This window comes from Xenopus laevis, chromosome 5L, assembly GCF_017654675.1.
Source record: "Xenopus laevis strain J_2021 chromosome 5L, Xenopus_laevis_v10.1, whole genome shotgun sequence".
NCBI classification, from domain to species: Eukaryota; Metazoa; Chordata; class Amphibia; order Anura; family Pipidae; genus Xenopus; species Xenopus laevis.
In genome coordinates, this window is record NC_054379.1 from 12,700,335 (window position 1) to 12,724,930 (window position 24,596).

Here is a 24,596-nt window from a genome sequence, read left to right on the forward strand (position 1 = left end):
AATACTGCAGCTCCTATCCTAAACAAACAGAGAGTTTCTAGAGCTTTTTACTCAGGTATGGTAAAACATTCTACAGAATAAATATAGCATTCTAGCTTGCACTATTGCAGCTAATCTATTGGCAATAAAATGCCTCCGTAGCTTTCCTTCTCCTTTAATAAGAGAAATTAGCTCTTTAAATTAGATTTTTAGCAATAAAGTTCCTGCAGCGTAAACAAGAATACCTTCTGGACCATAAATATCAGTGTGGATTCCTATCACCTAAGCCCAACCTACTCATGAATCCTGCATTCTTTTCAGTGACTGGTGTGCCATTATCTTTCCATAAGTATGTATGGGAGGACTGGAAACGTCTGTGCTTTAGTAGATAAAGAATGAATAATTTGTCATTGTAGGGAAAGTGTTTACTTTAACCCCACAGCAGCTCCCAGAAAGACTGTCAAGACCTAACACCTCCTAGAAAGTGCTTTGTGATACCTCCAGGCAGAAAAGTTGCAACTGCAATATCATTGCCAAAAAAGTATTTTTCACATTCATTAGCTGTGAAACAACGATACAGTACATTCATTTTCTCTGGATCTAACTTTGAACTAAAATGTTACCTAGAGAGAATTTAGAGTAATGGCCACTGGGAGATGTTGAAAGTGCATCTTGTCCTATCTAAGCTTGGCCATGTACAATGGGTAGAAAAAGATTTTGACTGAAGTTGCTTCTTATTCATTTTTTAGTTGATTCTTCTAGATGTCTTGTTTTTTAGTTGGTTCTTCTAGATGTCTTGTGTATTGGTCTTTGTGTTTAGTGTGCTTTCTTATTGGGTAATAAATGATTCTGGCTTTACTTAAGGCACCCAATGCAATGGATGAGGGTTCCAGCTTGAAGACCAGTTTCAGAGATCTTGGGCGAGTGCTCATGGTGCCCTGTGTACCGCTTGAACGATAGGAGGGTGACTGTCACCCCAATGTTTCTATATTACTGTAACCTTGTTATGAGCTAAGGCAGCCCAGCCTGAAGGCCACTTAGAGTGAGATTTGGGGTGAGTGCTCACGGTGCCCAGGGTACCCCAAGAACTATAGGAGGGTGACTGTCACCCCAATGTTTCTATATATCTGTAACCTTATGAGCTGAAGGGTCCCAGCCTGAAGGTCAGTTAGGATGAGATTTGAGGTGAGTGCTTATTTGTGCCCAGGGTACCCCTGGAACTATAGCAGGGTGATTGTTACCCCAATGTTTCTATATATCTGTAACCTTGTTATGAGCTAAGGGGGCCCAGTCTGAAGGCCAGTTAGGGTGAGATTTGGGGTGAGTGCTTATTTGTGCCCTGGGTACCCCTGGAACTATAGCAGGTTGACTGTTACCCCAATCTTTCTATAGATCGTAACCTTGCAATGAGCTGAGGGGGCCCAGCCTGAAGGCCAGTTAGGGGGAGATTTCGGATGAGTGCTTGTGCCCTGAGTACCCCTGGAACTATAGAAGGGTGACTATTACCCCCATATTTCTATAGATCTGTAACCTTGTTATAAGCTATGGGGGCCCAGCCTGAAGGTCAGTTAGGGTGAGATTAGGGGTGTTTAATTGTACTCTGGGTACCCCTGCAACTACAGCAGGGTGATGGGACATATATCTGTGTCTACGGGTTATATAGGGAATAAAGTACCACCTGTTGTAAGACATTTAGGTTATTAGAACCCACTGAAGACTTACATGACCATGTAGTGGCCTGTATATAAGCATCGCTCTTTTACTACCATTTGTCATAGTGATATCACTAAGCACTGTTTGACATATTTATCACTTTATTCAGGATTGTGTATATATGCATGATTTAATGATTTTGACATGCTGGAATGTTTCTTGGCCATCGGGTCCTTCACTACCCAGTCTTGGAGGAGATAATGGAAGAATTCCCTTTAAGAAACAATTACAGGCTGCCGGCTGAAAGTGAAGGAATTCCTGATTCCTTTCCAGAGAATAAGTCCAAGCAGGTTGCACTACATCTTAAGCTTTATCTAATGGAGCCTTTTTCTTGTATAAGATTTCACTTAACATTGCCCAGTGCCTGCTGACAAGGGGTTGGGAGAGATAAGTAGAAAATAAATGAATCATTTTAGAAAGCCAAGTTATACCTGTGGGAGTCCAAACCAATGCTCTAGGCATCTCAGGAATCTGCTACAGATTAAAAATTTCTGCACATTTCCGTGGGAGCTACCGGGAGGTGAATGGGAAGATAATGTCTGATCCTTCCATTACAGATAGCTTATTTGCAAATGTAATTGCCATTGAAAGCTGTATCTGGCTGCTTAAATTCTCTGCACTGATGGTTCTGATGCCTGAAAGCGTTTTCTTCATTTGTTTAACCTGAATCTGTAACCCTCCATCTATAATTCCCAACATCCTTCCATCCGAATTACATGAACTATTGTACAACATCAACAGGTAAAGTTTACTAGCGTAGTTCATACAGAGATTGTTTTCCTTCTAATTAAAGGACAACACTAAACAACAATATTTGCTGCAGGCTTTCTAGCATACCCTATTGCACACTCAGAAGCAGCCTATTGCTCAAACAGGAGGAGCCCAACCATGCCTACCCAAGGAAAAATGCATCACTCCATACCTACTTCCCTCTGAGGAAGAGCCTGTTCATGTTTACTTTCCACTCAAGAGGAGCCCATCCATGTCTATTGTCCACTCAGGAAAAACCCATGACTATTGTCCACTCAGGAAAAACCCATGTCTATTGTCCACTCAGGAGAAACCCATGCCTATTGTCCACTCAGGAGAAACCCATGCCTATTGTCCACTCAGGAAAAACCCATGCCTGTTACTCAAACAAGAGGAGTCACTACATGACTACTAAAAAAAAAAATACAACTACTGTCCACTCAGAGGAGCCTATCCATCCATATCTATTTCACTGTCAGGAGGAGCCTGTTCAGGCCTACTTCCCACTCAAGAGGAGCCTATCCATGCCTATTTACCACTCAGGAGACACCGATGCCTGCCTATTGTCAAATAAGGAGGAGCCAATCCACACATATTGTCCATTCATACCTACTACCCACTCAGGAAGAATCCAAACCTGACGATTGCCCTATCAGAAGAAGTTCAGAAGGAGTCCCACTCAGGAGAAGAATGTTCATGCAACTTTCCACTCCATTTTTCTGCCTTCTACTTACTACCTTCAGTATCCCTTGCAATTTCCCATTTAGAACGAGCCTATCACTGCCTACACCTCACTGGGAAGGCGTTAATCCCTTCCTAGACCCCACTCAAAAAAACATCTCTGCTTATCCTCTACTCACAAGGAGTGAATATCTGCTTTTCCTCTACTCACAAGGAGCCCAACCAGCTTATTATTTTACACTTAGGATGGGTCATCCTTGCCTACTTCCAAATTAACATGAGTCCATTCCTGTTTATTCCCCATGCAGGAGAATCCCTGTGAAGGCCCTGTGTAGGCCCACATACCTCACCTTTTTAAAAAAAAAAAAGTGGAAATTTGGCCACAATGACTATATGCCCAGGCCATTCCTTTCCCTCCTCCCAAAGATAATACTTTTGCAATTCCTTAAGTCACTATGAAGGTTCCTGGTCCAGTTTTGCATAACCAACCTTTGTGCCTACGGCTGGCTCCACATCTCCACGTAAATGGCACTCTGTGTAGCAACCGCCACTCCCCTGTCTGTGAGTCAACTGACTCATTGGAACAAACATGGCAGCTCCCAATACTACTAAGAATAAGCCCAAATATGCAGTTTTGTCCAGTATCCAAGCTGGAACCCTGGTATTTGAATTTTCTTGAAAGAACCAAGCGTATTTCTCCCTAAAAGGTGCTCTCTCTAAAAAATAAAGTGCTGACGAGGAGTATATGACTGCCTCCAGTCACAGCACACTTCTGATGGATGGACGGCATGCCACAACCTGAATTCACTTTCTGCCCTTGAACTTACATTCATTATCACAAATTACAGGGAAAGGGAATATGGTTTAGCAACACAACGCATTCCTCAGTAACAACCTATAATTTAATCAGGGCTAATCCAGAAGTATTAGTCTGTGCAAAACACCAACACACACAAAAACCTCCAACATGAAAACATTATCCCTCGCCTTTCTTTCTTTTGAGCAAATTGGGCCGTGTCCCGTAACTGCTCATTTTTTTTTTATTATTTCGCTGGCCGAAAACGGAACGCAAGAATGATAAAACGCGCAGGGTGATTTGAATTCTGTCCAAGTATTTTTTTTTATATGATGCCGGATGTGGATTTAGAAAGCCGAAGTGCACCTGTCAGCAAAATATAATTATATGCGAAATAATAGGATCTGTGAAGAACGCTTATATAATATGAAGACTTTATAGGTCCCCAACGAGAGGGGGCGGTAGCCTTAATGGAAAATATACAGTATTAGGTTTCATATAAGGTTTTCATAAATCTATTATTATTATTAATAACATGTATTTACAAAAGGGGCAACATATTCTGCAGTGCTGGCTTTAAACATTGAACATACAGAATTACATACATAGCAGTCATTAACCGATACAAGAGGTGATAAAGGCCCTGGCAAAAAGAGCTTACAATCTCCTATAGTATCATAGACGTGCCAAGAGAATCTCTAGTGGTAATTAAGGGTTAGGGGACTCTTTAAAGGGACTGTCGTCTTTACATTAACTTTTAGTATGATGTACAAAGGGATATTCTGATACAATTTGCAACTTTTTTTTTTTACCAGCAATCTGGTTACTAGGGTCATAATTCCCCTAGTAACCATGCACTGATATGAATAAGAGACTGGAATATGAATGGGAGAGGCCTGGATAGAAAGAGGAGTAATAAATAGTAGCAATAACAATATATTTGTAGCCTTACAGATCACTGGTTTTAAGATGGGGCCAGTGACCCCCATTTAAAAGCTGGAAAGAATCAGGAGAGAAGGCAAATAATTCAAAAACTCGAATGGTAAAAACTTGATTCTGCGAGTTCGAGTCCCGCAACTGGAAAACTAGAATTAAACAAATATTTTTGTGGAAAAAAAAAACTAGATTCACTCTAATTATTTGAAATTTCGGGCAAAACACTTCAAATTGTTCAGGGGACTTCTATCATTGACTCCTACATGACCTCGACAGGTTTTAGATGGTGTATTTTTGGATTTGAACTATTTATGGAATTATTTCCATAAATCTCTCTTAGCTTTTTATTTAGCAGTTCTTCTCCAGTTTGCAATTTCAGCAATCTGGTTGCTAGGGTCCTAATTACACTAGCAACCATGCTTTGATCTGAATAAGAGACTGGCATATAAATAGGAGAGGACCTGAATAAAAAAGTAGCAATACCAATACATGTTGTAGCCTTACAGAGCGCTGGTTTTAAGAAAAAGGCAAATAATTTTAAAAACTATATAAAATAAATAATGAAGACCATCTGGTCAATCTATAACACACGTAACTTAAAGGAGAAAGAAAGCTACCCAAGCAGTTTATTGCCAATAGATTAGCCACAATAGTGCAAGCTATAACACTATATTTATTCTGTAGAATGCTTTACCATACCTGAGTAAACAGCTCTAGACACGGTCTCTGCTTGTTTAATATGCAGCTGCCATATTAGCTTGGTGTGACATTACTTCCTGCCTGAGTCTCTCCCTGCTCACTTATAGCTCTGGGCTTAGATTACGCAGGAAGGGGAGGAGGCGTAAACTGAGCATGCTCAAGCCCTAGCCCTGGAGGTTTAAGCTGAAAACAGGAAGTCTGATACAGAAGCCCATGAGTACACAATAGAAGGGAAGAAATGTGGTGTTTCTTTTGACAGAGGACTCAGAGCAGCATTACTTTGATGGGTTATTGGTGTATTTATATAGACCTTTCTGATAATACTTACTTCGTTTTAGCCTTTCCTTCTCCTTTAAAGGAGAAGTAAACCCTAAAAATGAATGTGGCTAAAAATGTCATATTTTATATAGTGAACTTATTGCACGAGGCTAAAGTTTCAGCTTGTCAATAGCAGCAATGATCCAGGACTTCAAACTTGTCACAGGGGGTCACCATCTTGGAAAGTGTCTGTGACACTCACATGCTCAGTGGGCTCTGATTGGCTGTTGAGAAGCTAAGCTTAGGGCTCGTCACTAATTATCCAGCAGAAAATGAGCTTCCCTGGCTGTAATATAAGCTGATGCTACAGGTTTGCTGATTATTCAATTCTGATGCTAATTGCACTGGTTTCTGTGCTGCCATGTAGTAATTATGTGTATTAATTACTAATCAGCCTTATATTGTGACATTTCTATTCTATGTGTACTGTATATTGTGAGTGGGTCCCTAAGCTCAGTAAGTGACAGCAGCACAGAGCATGTGCAGTGAATCAGCAGAAAAGAAGATGGGGAGCTACTGGGGCATCTTTGGAGACACAGATCTTTACTGCTAAAGGGCTGTGGTTGCCTTGGGCTGATACAGAAGCACAAAACATCATGTACAACATTTCTAGCTACTTCTTTAGTTAAGCTTTAGTTCTCCTTTAAAGGTGATCCACCCCTTTAACCTAACCAGGCCAGTAACACAGCCCAATGAGCTTCCCCATTGCTGGTTTAAGACAGCGGCCCGCTTACCTGGTTGACGGCTGCTTTAGGTAGGACACATTGGGCACATAGTACATGACACCAAAGAAAACAAGAAACTCGTTGGCAAATTTGTCCAATTGCTTCTTCAGCGACTTCTCGAGTTCCACCCATCGCATCTGGTTGTTCTTTCCAATGTACTGCAGCCCAAAACAACGCACCTGCATAGAATACATTGCACACAGAGGTTATAAGGATGTTTGCTTAGGCACAATGGTTGCTTAGGCAAAGTTGAAACTGTAGGAAAAATCCGTAACACTATCATGGAATTTTGGGAAATGAAGGAAAATTCCTAGAAAATCCGCATTTTAAAATAGTTTCTAGGGACATTCATTCATTGCCATTTTGACTAGAAAAGGAAGGGGGGTACGGAGAATTTAGGGGCAATAGGCAAGCATGCAATTTGTGATCTCCAAATATTGCCGGGAGAGAAAAACAAACCTGCAGCCAATGAAAACATAGGAATGCTCACAGCCCTATTCCTGCCTCTAGCCAATCAACACATTAGAACATTCCCAGTACAATAAAGAGAAGCAGCTGCAGTAGCAACAACAAACTTGTCTCTACATGAAAAGAATGTCATATATCCAGCTTGGTTTAGTGCTAAAACAAATCAAGCAAAGGGATGTATATGTTTACTTGCCCTTTATATAGACTACTGGTCTTGAGCTTGTTAAAGGAACACCAAACAATGAACAAATGATAATCGAATGTTCATTTGCCATGTACTGGTAAAACTGATATTTTTGCTTCAGAAACACTACTATAGTTTAAAGAAACTGCTGTGTAACCATGGGGGCAGCCTTTCAAGCACTGGGCACACATTAGATAACAGATAAGGTCTGAAGAATCCCATTGTAAACTACAGAGCTTATCTGTTATCTACTGTGTGCCAGTGCTTGAATGGCTGCCCCCATGGCTACACAGCAGCTTGTTTATATAAACTATAGTAGTACTTATCTGTTATCTACTGTGTATCCTGTGCTTGAATGGCTGCCCCCATGGCTACACAGCAGCTTGTTTATATAAACTATAGTAGTACTTATCTGTTATCTACTGTGTATGCTGTGCTTGAATGGCTGCCCCCATGGCTACACAGCAGCTTGTTTATATAAACTATAGTAGTACTTATCTGTTATCTACTGTGTATCCTGTGCTTGAATGGCTGCCCCCCATGGCTACACAGCAGCTTGTTTATATAAACTATAGTAGTACTTATCTGTTATCTACTGTGTATCCTGTGCTTGAATGACTGCCCCCATGGCTACACAGCAGCTTGTTTATATAAACTATAGTAGTACTTATCTGTTATCTACTGTGTATCCTGTGCTTGAATGGCTGCCCCCATGGCTACAGCAGCTTGTTTATATAAACTATAGTAGTACTTATCTGTAATCTACTGTGTATCCAGTGCTTGAATGGCTGCCCCCATGGCTACACAGCAGCTTGTTTATATAAACTATAGTAGTACTTATCTGTTATCTACTGTGTATCCTGTGCTTGAATGGCTGCCCCCATGGCTACACAGCAGCTTCTTTATATAAACTATAGTAGTACTTATCTGTTATCTACTGTGTATGCTGTGCTTGAATGGCTGCCCCCATGGCTACACAGCAGCTTGTTTATATAAACTATAGTAGTACTTATCTGTTATCTACTGTGTATCCTGTGCTTGAATGGCTGCCCCCCATGGCTACACAGCAGCTTGTTTATATAAACTATAGTAGTACTTATCTGTTATCTACTGTGTATCCTGTGCTTGAATGACTGCCCCCATGGCTACACAGCAGCTTGTTTATATAAACTATAGTAGTACTTATCTGTTATCTACTGTGTATCCTGTGCTTGAATGGCTGCCCCCATGGCTACAGCAGCTTGTTTATATAAACTATAGTAGTACTTATCTGTTATCTACTGTGTATCCTGTGCTTGAATGGCTGCCCCCATGGCTACACAGCAGCTTGTTTATATAAACTATAGTAGTACTTATCTGTTATCTCCTGTGTATCCTGTGCTTGAATGGCTGCCCGCATGGCTACACAGCAGCTTGTTTATATAAACTATAGTAGTACTTATCTGTTATCTACTGTGTATCCTGTGCTTGAATGGCTGCCCCCATGGCTACACAGCAGCTTGTTTATATAAACTATAGTAGAGTTTCTTAAGCAAACACACCAGTGTTACCAGTGCCGCGCAACAGAACATTATGTTTTCATTACTTTAATGGACTTTAATTTTTTGGAGTTACTGTCCCTTTAAGCAATTTGGGGGGTTTCAAACCAGCCACCATGCGTTTCTTTAAAACTACAACTACCATCATCCTCTGCCAGCTAACACCTAATGGTGTTAGGGCTGATATCACCGCCCTAATTCTCTCTTATCATTCTTTAGTTTCATTCAATTGCTCTCCAGCCGTTGTTGAACTATAGCCCCCAAGGCTGAGAGTTGTAGTTCAGGAACAGCTGCCAGATCGCTGCCTCATTCAGCACACTTATATCGGTTCACAAATGATAAATGAATCCCATCCAAACAAGGACAGCAGAAGTGGGAATGAGTAGGAACATTCCTCTTAATGGAATCAAATTGTGTGTGGGGGCAAGGACAGAACTGGCAGCTTCATATTCCACTTGGCTCTTTTTAAATCATATCAGAGCGAATACATTTAAATGTATTAATAATAATAATTACGGCCCATACAGGGATCATTGCACCATTGGCGTTAGTTTCTGTGAACCGTGCCCAAAATGCAGAGCCCCACAGGAACTCCTCCTCCTTGATATTGTGCAACAGGGGGTTAAGTATCCCCTATATAATTGCCTCTGTGATGTCAGAAATATACAGTGATAACAATGAGATAACAATGAGATAACTGCAGTATTGGGTGATCATGTTCCATTATGTAAGGGCATAAGAAGCTGGTGCCCCTTTCTCCAGTTCCGTTGCTACATTGTAATTCTTTAGAATCTCCACTTAGTTGTGACTTGACTTAGTTATTATGAGTAACAATGTAACGTCACCCAAAATATGAGACGTATAAGACAGGGATGTCCAGCCTTCAGATGATATAATTATGTTATATGTCATTATATGCCCCCCCCTTATAATTCATATGACTATAAGACAAGATGTCTAATGTAGTTCTGTACAGCATCTCCTTGTACAGACGTTGCTACAGCCTGCTGTGCCTATACCTACAGTCTGAAAGCTTAAGGGTAAACATCCTTAAAATAAATAACATTGGAATTCCTTGACCTCAACCTGCAGCCTTGTGCCTTTATATGGTCACAGAACTCCTGAGTGACTTCTAATATCCTTATCATTTACAGTAGGGGGTACATTATCCCTTATAATACAAGAGTGATACTCAGAGTTCCCTGTATAACTCAGCCTGCAGCCTTGTGCCTTTATATGGTCACAGGACCCCTCAGTGACTTCTAATATCCTTATAATTTACAGTAGGGGGTACATGGGGTAATATCCTATTTTACCACATGAACAGGAGCAGGATATTCTCACCTCACACAACTCCAGCCTTTGTGCCACGGCCTCCAGACATTCCAATCCGGTGCTATCAACTGTGCGCGTATACTCCACCTCGGAGTTGTTCAGCAGTCGGATCCTCACCACAAAGCAGTTTTTACTCAAGACATTGTAACGTTTGGTCCTCCGTAACTTCAGCCCGAAAGGCATGGCTCTGCGGCCTCAGCGCTCCTCCGGGGGCAACCTCTCAGTTTTTCGTTTTCACTTTCAACCTCTCTAAGCAAAAGACGGTTGTCCCCCCAGAGCAGGAATTGGTGTCCATACCCAGTACGGCTCTTACTCGGCAACCTGCCAACGGAAAAGCTTTATTATCAATTGGGTGTGCCAAAGAAAGGTATAAAAAGTAACGGAGATAAGAGGCTTAATCAACCCCTGAAGTTCTGGGGGAATATTCAAGTCCCCAGTGAGAGCTGGAAGCCCCCTGTGCTCCCACATCAATCCCAAATGCCGTTCAGTTATGACAATTAAAGCAACAGAAGCCTTTGTTGAATGCATTTCCGTTAAGAACCCATCCAGCAGGTTGCTATGACAATAACAAGGAAGGGGGGGGGAACACTATACTCATATCAGTTGAATGATCGAAAGCCGTAGACAATTTATTTTAAGTCTGCTTTTACGACATACGGGTTATTTTTAGTGCCGGAACACCGCTCCCACACATTAAAGGTACATTCACATGGAGTGGACTCATTGTTCCCAGGCGAATATATATATATATATATATATATATATATATATATATATATATATATATATATATATATATATATATATATATATATATATATATATGTGTGTGTGTATCTCTCTAAGGCTTGAAAAAGGGACGCTGAAGAAAGTAGAAAAACGAGAAAACGAGAAACGAGAAAAATTCAGATGTAGCGGGAGAAAATTCTTCTGTATCCCTGATCACATACGGCAGCTCGGTTGTAGTAGGCTTAAGTTGCCCTTTAAAATAAAGTCAGTGTAAAGCTGAACATTAAAGAGCTGGTTCACCTTTTAGTATGCTATAGAATGGCCAATTCAAAGCAACTTTTCCATCGGTCTTCATTATTTCTTTTTTTATAGTTTTTTAATAATACGCCTGCTTCTGACTCTTTCCAGCTTTTAAATAGTGGTCACTGGCCCCATCTAAAAACAAATGCTCAGTAAGGCTACAAATGTTATTGCTACTTTTTATTACTGATTTTTCTATTCAGCTCCTCTCCTATTCATATCCCAGTCTCTTATTCAAATCAATGCATGGTTGCTAGGGTAATTTGGACCCTAGCAACCGGATGGCTGAAACTGCAAACTGCAGAGCTGCTGAATAAAAAGTTAAATAACTCAAAAACCACAAATAATACAAAATGAACACCAACTGCAAATTGTCTCAGAATATCAGTCTCTACATTATACTAAAAGTTTATTTAAAGGTGAACAACCCTTTTAAATAAGATTTCTCTTGTTATGAGTAATGATACATGACAGTTAGAAATGTAAATCATGTTACAATCTGTATTACAAAATAAAATATGAATTTATGGATCTCCAGCACGGAAGGGAGTTTCGTGTACCATTAGGTACCATTGGGGGAGATGTCAGGTCCGACTCATATCTAGGAAAATGCACTCTGTGGCCAACAGATACATCGCCGACATTCAAATGTGTAAATGAAGGAATAATCTTTGCTAGAGAGGTCACTGGGTTCAGCATCACATCAACATTAACGTATCACACTTTATACATGAATGGACAGCAATATTAGAAGTAATGGAAGGGAACAAGCTTGGCTGTGCCATGGTGAAGCCTTTTGTGCTCATTAGAGCCCACTCATGAAATACCAGGGCTGGACCCAATGCAAAATCTTTTAGAAGACCCCTTTCCCCAACCTCCAGTGTTTGGGCAGATGTTCCCTTCTGCACATTCAGTATATGTTGGAATAACCTACGAATCAGTACTTAGATCAGACTTTGCTCGTTCTTGGGCCTCCAGCAGGTTCTGGGTCTGCTGTACTAATTCTAACCCTGGATGGACCTTTGAATCCCTTGGCCAAAGTGTTCTAAATATTCATAATGGAATGTTGCCTGGTATTCCCGTTTCAAAATGTTTCAAGTGCATGAATCCTGCTAGAATCAACAGCAAATCCATTGAGCACAGAACTTCATAAAGAGCTTCTTAATAATAATAACAATAATGATGATAATAATAATAAGAGTGGAAGGGCTTCTGCAGTAAGCCTCATCCATTAATAGCAGAACCCTCACTTCAATACTGCATGTAAAGCCAAACACTGGCCAATCTTAGGGATATCCAACACATTATCCTAGATATTGACCGATTTGGCCATCCATGTTGATGGGCAAATATTATACAATACCCCTTGCAATGTAGACAGTGCAGAAAAAGGCCGTATTCGGATAGAGGGGCGCATGAGCAAGGGCTGACAGTTAGTGGTATGTAGAACTCCTCCCCTCCTGCTCCCTGCCTTGAACGTTATTCTGAAACTGATTTGCAAGCTGCCTTCAACCAACCCAAGCCTGACCCAGCCCTATTTTACCATTATTACTTCTATACCCAAGTGGGTGGGTACGTGTATTAAAATAATCACAGCACAGCAGGACGGGTCAGGCTTGGGTTGGGTGAAGGTGGCATTACCATCCACTTATCAAGAAGGGGCTTTGATAGAAAATACTTGGACAAATAGATTGCAGCATGGTCTGTCAAACTGACTCCCCTTGAGGTACTATCCATGTCTATACAGTTGAGCCGCATGGTGAGAATTACCAGACCAAACTGGAGCATCAGGAACCATCAATAACTGCCCAAGTGAAGTTCACAACCTTATTTCTCCATTAGGAGAAAACCCATATGAACGCGGTGGAACATACCAACTCCATGCATGGAGAGCCTTACATCCAACCCAAGACTCCAAAAAAAAAAAAGCCAAGTACCTCTGTGCTGCCCCAAGTAGAAATATAATTTAGAAATAAAGTACCAGCAAATACTCAACACAAAAAAAGGGGGGGGTTAATCTGCCACGGCTCATCCGGATAAGATCTTATCCAAATGAAAAATAAGCCTTGGACTCCATCTCAAAGCAGGAACCCTCCTTCCCAGAAAATATTGAAAGTACACAGGCCTTTCAGTGCGGAGCAGCTCCTCCAGACAAACACGTACTTGTGCTGCCCACGGTGTGGGCTTGCGAGAATGCGAGAGGCAGACTTGGCTTCTTGATCCTAATACTTAGAATTAAGATTTATGAGACTGTTGAGAAGAAGGTTCCTTTGAAGTGACTCAGCCAACTCTGATTGGATTTGCAGAACAAGGGAGCTATAAAAGGCTTGCTTTGATTCCACTCAATGTGTTTCCCCCTCTCAGGCCCAAGTACATATTTACAGAAAAAAATCACATTTCCTTTCTATCACTTCTCCTCCCAAAGACGAGTCGGGCTCGGGACTTCAGACAGAACATCACAAGCCCCTTTTTTTGGAAGTGACCGCAAAATAGTCGCCAATATTATTATACAGGGACACAAAGGAAATGAAGTGTAAAAAGAAGATGAAAGTCTCCAGCCACTGGAAAGTATAGGAATTAGTGTTAAATATCCAGAACTCAGTCAGGTGAAAAGTATTGCACTAAGGGTAAGAATTCAGCCCAACATTAAAGGAGATTGGGCTTCTTCTTCAACCTTACAGGAGAAGGAAAGCACCGAAGCAGTTTATTGCCAATAGATTAACCACAATAGTGCAAGCTATACCATTATATTTATTTTGCAGAATGCTTTACCATACCTGAGTAAACAGCTCTAGAAACTCTTTCTCTGTTTGTTTAGGATAGCAGCTGCCATATTAGGTGGTGTGACACCACTTTATGCCTGAGTCTCTCCCTGCTCACTCATAGCTCTGGGCTTACAGCAGGGAGGGGAGGAAAGAAAAGGGAGAGGGGGAGAGGAACAAACTGAGCATGCTCAAGCCCTAGAGGTTTAAGCTGAAAACAGGAAGTCTGATACAGAAGCCAATGAGTACACAATAGAAGGAAAGAAATGTGGTGTTTCTTTCTACAGAGGACTCAGAGCAACATTACTTTCAGGGATTACTGGTGTATTCATATAGACCTTTCTGATAAAGCTTCCTTAATTTTAGCCTTTCATTCTCCTTTAAGTGACCAAAGTCCTTGATTAGTGCAGGGACAAAGGCAGGTAGAGCTGTAGCTACATTATAAATAAATGCCCCCAGTATCTCCCCAAGCTATAGCATTTAGGACAAAGACAGTTAGCGCGGTAGTTTTGACCACAGTATAGGAAGGGTTGGGCCAGTAGAAAAGTCCTCACATCATTGGTGTCATCTATGAAGACTTATAGTGTTTGGCTGCTTGCAAACTGAATCCTAAAAAGCATATACATCTCCATATAGGAGGGCCCCAGCAATAGCAGAAAGTAGCCCAGCTGTAAATTATTGCTGTGAGTAGGTCACATATAGATGGGGAAAACAGCAAATAATCGAGGCTGAGTTTGGCCCCTGTGTGGCTCTAGCTTTATAGAATCAATGGACTTTATCTACTTTTACAGATTAGTGGTGTGAGTCAATGGAGGGCTTGGCTAAAGCAGCATTTATCTTACTGCAGAGCAGCCATAAGCTTATTTTCACATCACACAAAGCTCCTGTTGTGTTTAATATACCATTATATATATATTAAAAAAACAAAGGTGTGGCCTAATGGGCAATGGGTGTGGTATGCTATCCTCAGGGGTTTGGCCAGCCAACCAGCAGCATGAATGGCGCTACCCATACGGCAGAACATTCCCTGATTTTTATTACAGCCTGTAAAGGGAGATGCCATAAATATAAGCCAGTGTATCTATTCCTCTGTACTAAGCACAATGCTGCTGAAAATAAAGAGGGTATAGTGGTCCTTTAACCCTGAAAAACACTTATATAAAAAAAAAAAATGTGAGGATAAAAAGAAAGGAATCACACAAAAAAACATGTTTAGCTGGAACCAAATGCACTTGGTGTTTCAACCCAGTTGGGAAAACAGACTATTGCCCCTTTACCAGAGCCAGGGGGCTTCATCCCAACCATTCCTCCAGTGAATCCCAAACATTCCTCCTGTGGATCCCAACCCTGCCCATGTAAATGATAAATATGTCCCCACACACACACACACACACACACACACACACACACACACACACGCTAGCTGATCTATGAAAGTGTACAAATCTCACACACACGGTTTTCGGGGGCTTGGGAAGCAAATATATTTAATTAGAAGAATCCGTGGGAGATGTATCTGTTGAATCAGATGAAGCTGATGTTGGCAAACGTTCATAGGAAAATTACTCATTCCTTTCCGCAAAGATTCCCAACTAGATACGTTTGTGTAGAAAGGTAGGATTGCTGGGTTTCTATTATGTGGGATATATATGTCTTTGAGAAAGGGATGAAAACGTCATGCTGAAGTTCTGGAATAAAGATTAATTTTGTATTTCGTAAGTCCTGTGAGTGCGGATTCTTTTGGAAATTTATATATACAATACACAAAAGCCATGAATATCTTGTAAATTATATCCTTATAAACGGTGAGTTCTGATGTCATCAGTTAAAAACGGTGAGTTCTGATGTCATTCCTGTCACATGACTCACTGAAACTTGTGTATTATAATAAATAAAGTACCCCCGGTAGCAAAATATGAGGATATTAGAAGTAACCTCGGAGTTCCATGTCCTGTATAAAAACACTCGGCCTCCTGCCTTGTGTTTTTATATGGTCATTAACTCCTCTGTAACTTATAGTATCCTTATAATATACAAGAGGGGGTACTTTATTCACTATATATATATATATATATATATATATATATATATATATATATATATATATATATATATATATATATATATATATATATATATATATATATATATATATATATATATATATATATATATACACAGATTTGGCCACCCTTGCACAGAACCAAATTGGGCTAAACTAAACATTGCCCTGGGGGGCCAGTCAACAGAACATATTGCTAGCCTATGGGAACACATTGGATGAGATCCACCATCAATAACCAATGGGATTTGAAACCTGATAGATATCTGGACAATTTTTAAAGAGATTTTGGTCAGACAGGTAGTGCCCCATTCACGGGTTGACTGGACTTGTGTATGGCCAACTTAAATGGGTGGTTCACTTTTAATATGCTATAGAATGGCCAACTTTTCAATTGGTCTTCATTATTTTTTATACTTTTTTTTTAAATTATTTACCTTCTTCATCTGAATATTTTCAGCTTTCAAATGGGAGGTTCACTGACCCCATCTAAAAACAAATGCTCTGTTAGGCTCCTAATCTATTGTTATTGCTACTTTTTATTATTTCTTTTTTCTTTTTAGGCCCTCTCCTATTCATATTGCAGTCTCTTATTCAAATCAATGCATGGTTGCTAGGGTCATTTGGACACTAGCAACCAGACTGATGAAATTACAAACTGGGGAGCTGCTGAATAAAAAGCTAAATAAATTTAAAAAAAATTGAAAACCAATCGCAAATTGTCTCAGAATCATCCTCTGTGTCATATTAAAAGTTAATTTAAAGGTGAACAACCCATTTAAAGTAGAAGGAATGGCTGAATTAATTAGGCACTCCTAACTGATAGAAGCACTGATATTAATAGAGAACATAATCAATCTGGCTGGGCAAGTTGGCAATATAGTAACTAGAGTTTTGGGAGCCCTCCCCCCAGCAGTGGATATTCTGGCTCCCTGCCCCCCAACATATTAAACATTAATGTTATGTTTCACGCACGGGGCCTTATTTACATCACCGCACCACTAGATGGGTCCAGGCCATTCTTTCCCACAGACAGGGTGCCACCTCAAGGTGCTGGGTACCAATGTGCCTATACTCTAATCAGGGACTCTATCCCCCCCCAAGGGCAGCACATGCCCTTAATCCTACCCACCAAACTCTCATAGTCACAACCTCTTCCCAAGGGAACACATTTCACATAGTCAAGTATCAGGACTGAGATGATTGGCTGATAAGTCATCGGTGAGTAATTAGATGAGTATTTGCCAGACAAGGTCGGCTCAGCCATGACTGTTACTCACATGAACTGGATCTCCTAAACACAGGGTCACTGAGGCCGTGATTACTGCATTTAAATTCCTGCCTATTATAAATGGGGAGCTGGGGGGAGGGATGACAGACCACTTTGCTTATTTATCCATATTTATGCCATTATTTATCCATATTTATATCATTATTTATCCATATTTATATCATTATTTATGCCATTATTTATCCATATTTATATCATTATTTATCCATATTAATATAATTTCTCCATATTTATGTCATTATATCGCCATATTTACAGAATTATTTATGCCATTATTTATCAATATTTATCATTATTTATGCCATTATTTATCCATATTTATGCCATTATTTATCCATATTTATGCCATTATCTATCCATATTTATGCCATTATTTATCCATATTTATGCCATTATTTATCCATATTTATATAATTATTTATCCATATTTATTTTGCCAATATGTACCCATCGAAACAAAATGAACACAGCATTGACGCCATGACAATATAGCATTTAACATCAATATTGCAGCATTTATTTTAGTATGATGTAGAGAGCGATATTCTAAGACAATTTGCAAAAGGTTAACGTAAAGGCGAACCGCCCCTTTAAGTCTACTAGAAAATGATGAAAACATTAAAGGAACAGTTTAGTGTGAAAATAAAACTGGGTAAATAGATAGGCTGTGCAAAATAAAAAATGTTATCTAGCCAAAAATGTAATGTATAAAGGCTGGAGTGACTGGATGTGTAACAGAACAGAACACTACTTCCTGCTTTTCAGCTCTCTAACTCTGAGTTAGTCAGTGACTTGAAGGGGGGCCACATGGGACATAACTGTTCAGTGAGTTTGCAATTGATCCTCAGCATTCAGCTCAGATTCAAAAGCAACAGTTATGACCCATCTCAAGTCACTGATTAATTACTGCCTGGTAACCAATCAGTGGAAAGCAAGAGAGCTACAAAGCGGGAAGTAGTGTTCTGGCTATTATGTTACACATCCAGTCACTCCAGCCTTTATACATTACATTTTTGCCTATCTACAGCCTATTTACCCAATTTTTATTTTTACACTGAACAAGTCCTTTAATAAACCCAATAGGCTGGTTTTGCTACCAGTAAGGATTAATTATATCTTAGTTGGGATCAAGTACAAAATAATGTTTGGATAGGCTATTTGGATAAAACTTTCCGTAATTCAGAGCTTTCTGGCAAATGGGTTTCCGGATAAGGGATCCCATACCTATACAACTATATATTTCATTGCCCAGACTAAAAGGCTGTTATTTAGGGGACGGGAACCTTTTGGGAAGACATAAGTGGAGGGGAAGCACGACTGAGCACTGACACACTAACACACAACTCGTGATTCCTGGCAATGGAATGTGATACACCTATTTATAACACACTTCACTGGTCTGGAAAGTTGTTGGGGCCAATCCAATTAAAGACAGGAAACGAGACGCAGCAATAAATCTGTGGGGGAAATGGCGGCATCCTTTGGTTATCTCCGTAATGCATGCGCAGGTGTGCGTGGCACCAGATAACGTTTCCTTTAAAATCACTGTTTACATTTCAAGCACCCGGCCCTTGGAAAAACACATTTATTATCCTTTAGTTTCAACAGAAGCGTCCAGTAGTCTGACGAGTGGGCTTTCAGTTAACCCTTTCTGTGTAGCGAGTCCTTGCTGGGAAAACATTCTCATCACTTTTCTGTATAAAAGAGCATTCTGTCCCAGTGGCTGCACAGATCCTATGTGATCCCCATTGTAAGCAGCAGTCCTGCCCTGCTTTATGGCAGCTGAGATTCTAGCTATCTTTATAACAGAGCATTCTGTCCAAGTGGCCGCACAGGTTCTATCTGATCCCCATTGTAAGCAGCAGTCCTGCCCTGCTTTATGGCAGCTGAGATTCTAGCTATCTGTATAACAGAGCATTCTGTCCCAGTGGCTGCACAGGTTCTATCTGATCCCCATTGTAAGCAGCAGTCCTGTCCTGCTTTATGGCAGCTGAGATTCTAGCTATCTTTATAACAGAGCATTCTGTCCAAGTGGCTGCACAGGTTCTATCTGATCCCCATTGTAAGCAGCAGTCCTGTCCTGCTTTATGGCTGAGATTCTAGCTATCTGTATAACAGAGCATTCTGTCCCAGTGGCTGCACAGATTATATCTGATCCACATTGTAAGCAGCAGTCCTACACTGCTTTATGGCTGAGATTCTAGCTATCTGTATAACAGAGCATTCTGTCCCAGTGGCTGCACAGATTATATCTGATCCACATTGTAAGCAGCAGTCCTACACTGCTTTATGGCTGAGATTCTAGCTATCTGTATAACAGAGCATTCTGCCCCAGTGGCTGCACAGATCCTATGTGATCCCCATTGTAAGCAGAAGCCCTGTCCTGCTTTATGGCAGCTCACATTCTAGCTATCTGTATAACAGAACATTCTGTCCCAGTGGCTGCACAGATCCTATACCCATTGTAAGCAGCAGTCCTGTCCTGCTTTATGGCTCAGATTCTAGCTATCTGTATAACAGAGCATTCTGTCCTAGTGGCTACACAGATTCTATCTGATCCCCATTGTAAGCAGCAGTCCTGCCCTGCTTTATGGCAGCTGAGATTCTAGCTATCTGTATAACAGAGCATTCTGTCCCAGTGGCTGCACAGATCCTATACCCATTGTAAGCAGCAGTCCTGTCCTGCTTTATGGCTGAGATTCTAGTGGTGATACCACCTTCTCCCTAGGTCTCTCTAGTCCCACATTGTGATTTAGCCATTTGACTTGTCTCAGTGGGTTGCTCAACAAGAAAAAATCCGATGGCACACAGGACTACAGGAAATCTTCTAATTTTTTATTTAAAAAAATTGCATTTGCTCTCCACTTTGAAATAAAAAATTGGAAGATTTCCTGCAGTCCTGTGTGCCATTGGGTTTTCTCTTGCTGAACCTGCTGTGAGGCGGCCGAGCCTCTACCCCTGTGCACCAGGCGTCTTTTTCATTCGGCAGGGTGTGCGAGGTCCTGCACTCTTCTGAATCAGTGGGCTGCTCACCTTACCAGACGAGCAGCTCTCCATGTGTATAAGCAGCTTTGGGTATTTATCAGTATCCTGTCAGTATCACTTTAATTATCTTAAAGGCACACATGCTTTTCCACGCACCTCTGTGAAAACTCAACAGGGGGATGTGGAGGATAAAACAGTATTTTCAGTTCTCTTCTGAGGGTCACTGATCCAACAGAACCTTAGTATGTGATTATGATGTAGAAGCCAAATTTATTGGTTTATATCCTATATAACAGGGGGTGGCCCTTTCCATGGTGGATAAAAGCAAATATAGGCGCTTGCTGGGATTTTTTTCTTCCTTTTTTTGTGGTATTGTGATCACATGACATGGAGCAGCTTATTGTTAGGGCCCGAGGCCCTTGTATAAAAGATTGTTTATGTTCAGACATATTTCCCCTGACAATGGCACCACTGTGTGCTCCTTAAACTGAATGCCTCGGAATAGGGTTTTAATAGATTTCCCAGCACATAAATATGTGTATTCCTGCTCATGCGTAGGAAGTGCCATACAGATTGCAGCCGAAAAATTCTGTTTATGTTTTAATAGCGATTTAACCAATTGCAAATTGTCTCAGAATATCACTCTCATACTAACAGATAAAGGACCAGTAACATCACATTTTTTTTTTTTAAATTCGTTAGTATACAACGAAAAAAAACCACAAAGACAAATTAAACTTTGAAATCGCTAAGTCTTTATTAAGAAATAACTTCAGAAAAGGCGACCCATATCTCCTCCCTATCTTCCTTATAGAAGATAGCCAGGAGGAGAAATGGAGCGCTGCACAATGGATCGTCCCCATGTCTGAAGAGGAGCGCAATCGGAGTTTCTGTAAGTTATTTCTTAATAAAGACTTAGCGATTTCAAAGTTTAATTTGTCTTTGTGGTTTTTTTTCGTTGTATATTAACGAATTTAAAAAAATAAAAATTGATGTTACTGGTCCTTTATCTGTTAGTATGAGAGTGATATTCTGAGACAATTTGCAATTGGTTAAATCGCTATTAAAACATAAACAGAATTTCGATTGCAACATTTCATTTGTCTTTGTGGGGTTTTTTTTCTTTGTTTACTAAAAATTTTTAAAAAGAATTTTTAAAAAAATTTATGTTACTGGTCCTTTAACTCAAAGGTGAAAAACCCCTTTAAGGTGCAAATACATGGGCCAATAAAAGCTGCCGATTCAGCTCCTCTCAACCAAATAATCACCTTATTGGCCTATGTATGGAGCCTTCCCAGCAACCTGCCTGATATCCGGCTGGGAATCTTCCAGCTACCTATTGGCCAGGTTACAGAATCCCATTGGAGAGGATGGCATCAATGTGTTGGCGCGGTCCTCTCCCGTTGAGACTCCATACGGCCCAATCATGATCTGATTGTTGGTCTGTTTTTCACCTTGGCTCCTGGACTACAACTATTGAATTCAATATATTCCTCCGCCAAAAAGAGGGGGTGACCGCAATTTGATATTAAAGAAAACAGAGGTTCAGTGGATTGATAGGCTAAAAACATTGTCCCCTAAAGGGTTAAACCGAGATTTTGACTTGCACTTATTCTTGTGATAAGTTTTGCCCTGTAATTGGTAGTTACTGAGGTGTATGCTGTAATATGCTTTAATATATTTCTGCCATTGTAATTGCATTGAATATTGAAATCGAATTGATGTTGCTATGTAAGTACTCTATAGTTACTATGATGGATCCACTTTTAAGTGGATTGACTCTCCGCACCACCCGGAGCTAATTATATATTACTGGAACAGCGCAGTGCACTGGAACAGTGCACAACACGTGTTGGACATATATATATATATATATATATATATATATATATATATATATATATATATATATATATATATATATATATATATATATATATAAAATCAGTGGTTAATGCATGCTGGTAGTTGTAGTTTAGTAACATCTGGAAATCCAAAGTTAGGAAAATGAAAGGTTCCCAAATTGCATGGTATTCTGTTCTGGCCAATCAACTGCACCAATGAGGTGCATCAGACCAATCAGTATTCATTCTGGAAATCTATGAAGCCCCAGTCTGTGTGACCAGTTGACCACTTAGTACAAGTCATCTTCAATCTTCAATGACCCCTTCCATGAGATGGAATCAGCTTGAACCTCCCCTACTCAGAAGCAACTTACTCTGCCCCTACAGACTTGGGTATCAGCAGGCAGATTGGCATAGGAAAATAACAGCTACAAACAGCCAATCACCCCCTTCATCTGTACCAGCCTTGTCCTGCTGTGACCGGAGACTGAACTTGCTCCTCTACAGCATAACCCCGAGCAGCACGGGCAAGAAGCCCCCCAAATGACCCTGCCCGGGGGGGAGAAAAGGCTAGTGTGCAGCTGCAGAGGTTGCCAAGCAGCAGTGCAGGGCTCAGTGGCCTCAGCAAATCACTGATAATCCATTTAGAAGACAATTGCCCCACAGTGACCTGGGAAGCTGTTTGACAGAGATCAAATGTCACCCGTCACTGTCTATACACACGTATAGTTCAACTAACCCTGGATTAAAGGGGAACTCCAACCAAAATTATACATAAATGAAATATATTTAGTGTAATTATGGCTTTGGCACGAGAATACTGTTACTGGCCCTTTTAGAAAGCAACAAGCCGGAAGTCTAACAACAGAGCTGACAATTTTGCACCCCCAAATGCACCAAGCCTTTCCTTCTCCTTTAAAGTATGTTATAAAATGGCTAATTCTAAGTAACCTTTCAATTGGCCTTCATTTTTAATTTTTGTTATAGTTTTCTAACTATCTGCCTTCTTCTTCTGACTCTTTCCAGTTTTCAGATGGGGGTCACTGATCCCACCTTAAAAAAAACAAATGCTCTTTCTATTCAGTCCGTCTCCTATTCATATTCCAGTCTCTTATTCAAATCAGTGCAAGGTTGCTAGGGTAATTTGGACCCTAGCAACCAGACTGTAGGAAATGCAAACTGGCCGCTGAATAAAAAGCTAAATAACTCAAAAACCTCAAATAATAAAAAATGAAAACCAATTGCAAATTGTCTCAGAATATCACTCTCTAAGTCTACATCATGCTAAAAGTAAATTTAAAGGCAAACATCCCCTTTAATGGTCCCTTCCTCCAATCCCAACTGCAAGTTCCTAGTCACTCAGGGATGATTCAGCCATGACCCCCTCTGACCCTCCCATGGCTGATGGGGATTTAAAATCTTGCCCTTTCTAAAGGAACAATAATGAAGGCAATGGGGTTGCACGGGGCAGTTAGTGCTCCGGCCTTAGGAACGTAACCTTACCTCCCCCCTAAAAAATTCCTCTTCTTTGTCCTCTTTCTTTGACCCCATTCATTAGCTCCTATTGTTGGGTTTTAAGGGCAAAGTCGTTTGCGGCCCTAATTGTTGTACAGGCAGAGGGGTCCTGTGTCTTTCCAAAAAACCCAATAAAACTTAGGATACTGAGGGGTTTATTTCCCCCATAACTGCCCCATATTTGCCTCTGACAGACAAGAATATCACAATGGAGTTAAAGAGGCGGTTCACCTTTAAGTTAACTTTTAGTATGTTACAGAATGGCCAATTGTAAGCAACTCTTCAATTGGTGTTCATTGTTTATTTTTTATCGTTTTTTTTTTTTTAATTATTTGCCTTTTTTTCATACTTTTCCAGCTTTCAACTACATCTTTCTATTGCTACTTTTTATTACTCATCTTTCTATTCAGTCCCTCTTCTATTTATATCCCAGTCTCTTATTCAAATCAGTGCATGGTTGTTAGGGTACTATGTACCCTAGCAACCAGATTGCTGAAATCACAAATTGGAGAGCTGCTGAATAAAAAGCTAAATAAGTCAAAAACCACAAATAATAAAAAATGAAAACCAATTGCAAATTGTCTCAGAATATCAATCTCTACATCATAATAAAAGTCAACTGAAGGGCAGAGACACACGTGGAGATTTGGGGAGATTAGCAGACAAATTGCCTCTTCTTTGGGCGACTAATCTCCCCGAACTGCCTTCTAAATCGCCAGCGGGATGGCACTCGGAGCGCTTCGTTTTCCGAAGCCGCCTAAAGTTTCCTCGTGAGGCAACTTCGGAAAACAAAGCGATCCGAGTGCCATCCCGCTGGCGATTTACATTCTAGCCGGCGGGAAGGCAGTCTGGGGAGATTAGTCTGAAAACCCATTAGCTCCGAATTTACAGAAAGGCTGTCTCCCATTTTATCCAAATAATCTAAATTTTTAAAAATGATTTCCTTTTTCTCTATAATAATAAAAAAGTAGCTTGTACTTGATCCC

General features: G+C 40.4%; 1 protein-coding gene across 1 annotated transcript in view; it reads right to left on the reverse strand.

Annotated features, from left to right (window-relative positions):
• The window catches only part of ptpn14.L (protein tyrosine phosphatase, non-receptor type 14 L homeolog), a 61,763-nt gene that overhangs the window by 31,721 nt on the left and 5,446 nt on the right, over nucleotides 1–24,596 (reverse strand). The window contains exons 2-3 of the mRNA XM_018262587.2: nucleotides 10,132–10,443; nucleotides 6,607–6,776 (exon numbers count right to left, since the gene is read on the reverse strand). Coding sequence (XP_018118076.1) covers nucleotides 6,607–6,776; nucleotides 10,132–10,305 — 344 coding nt within the window. The 5' untranslated portion in view covers nucleotides 10,306–10,443. The remainder of the gene's footprint in view (nucleotides 1–6,606; nucleotides 6,777–10,131; nucleotides 10,444–24,596) is intronic.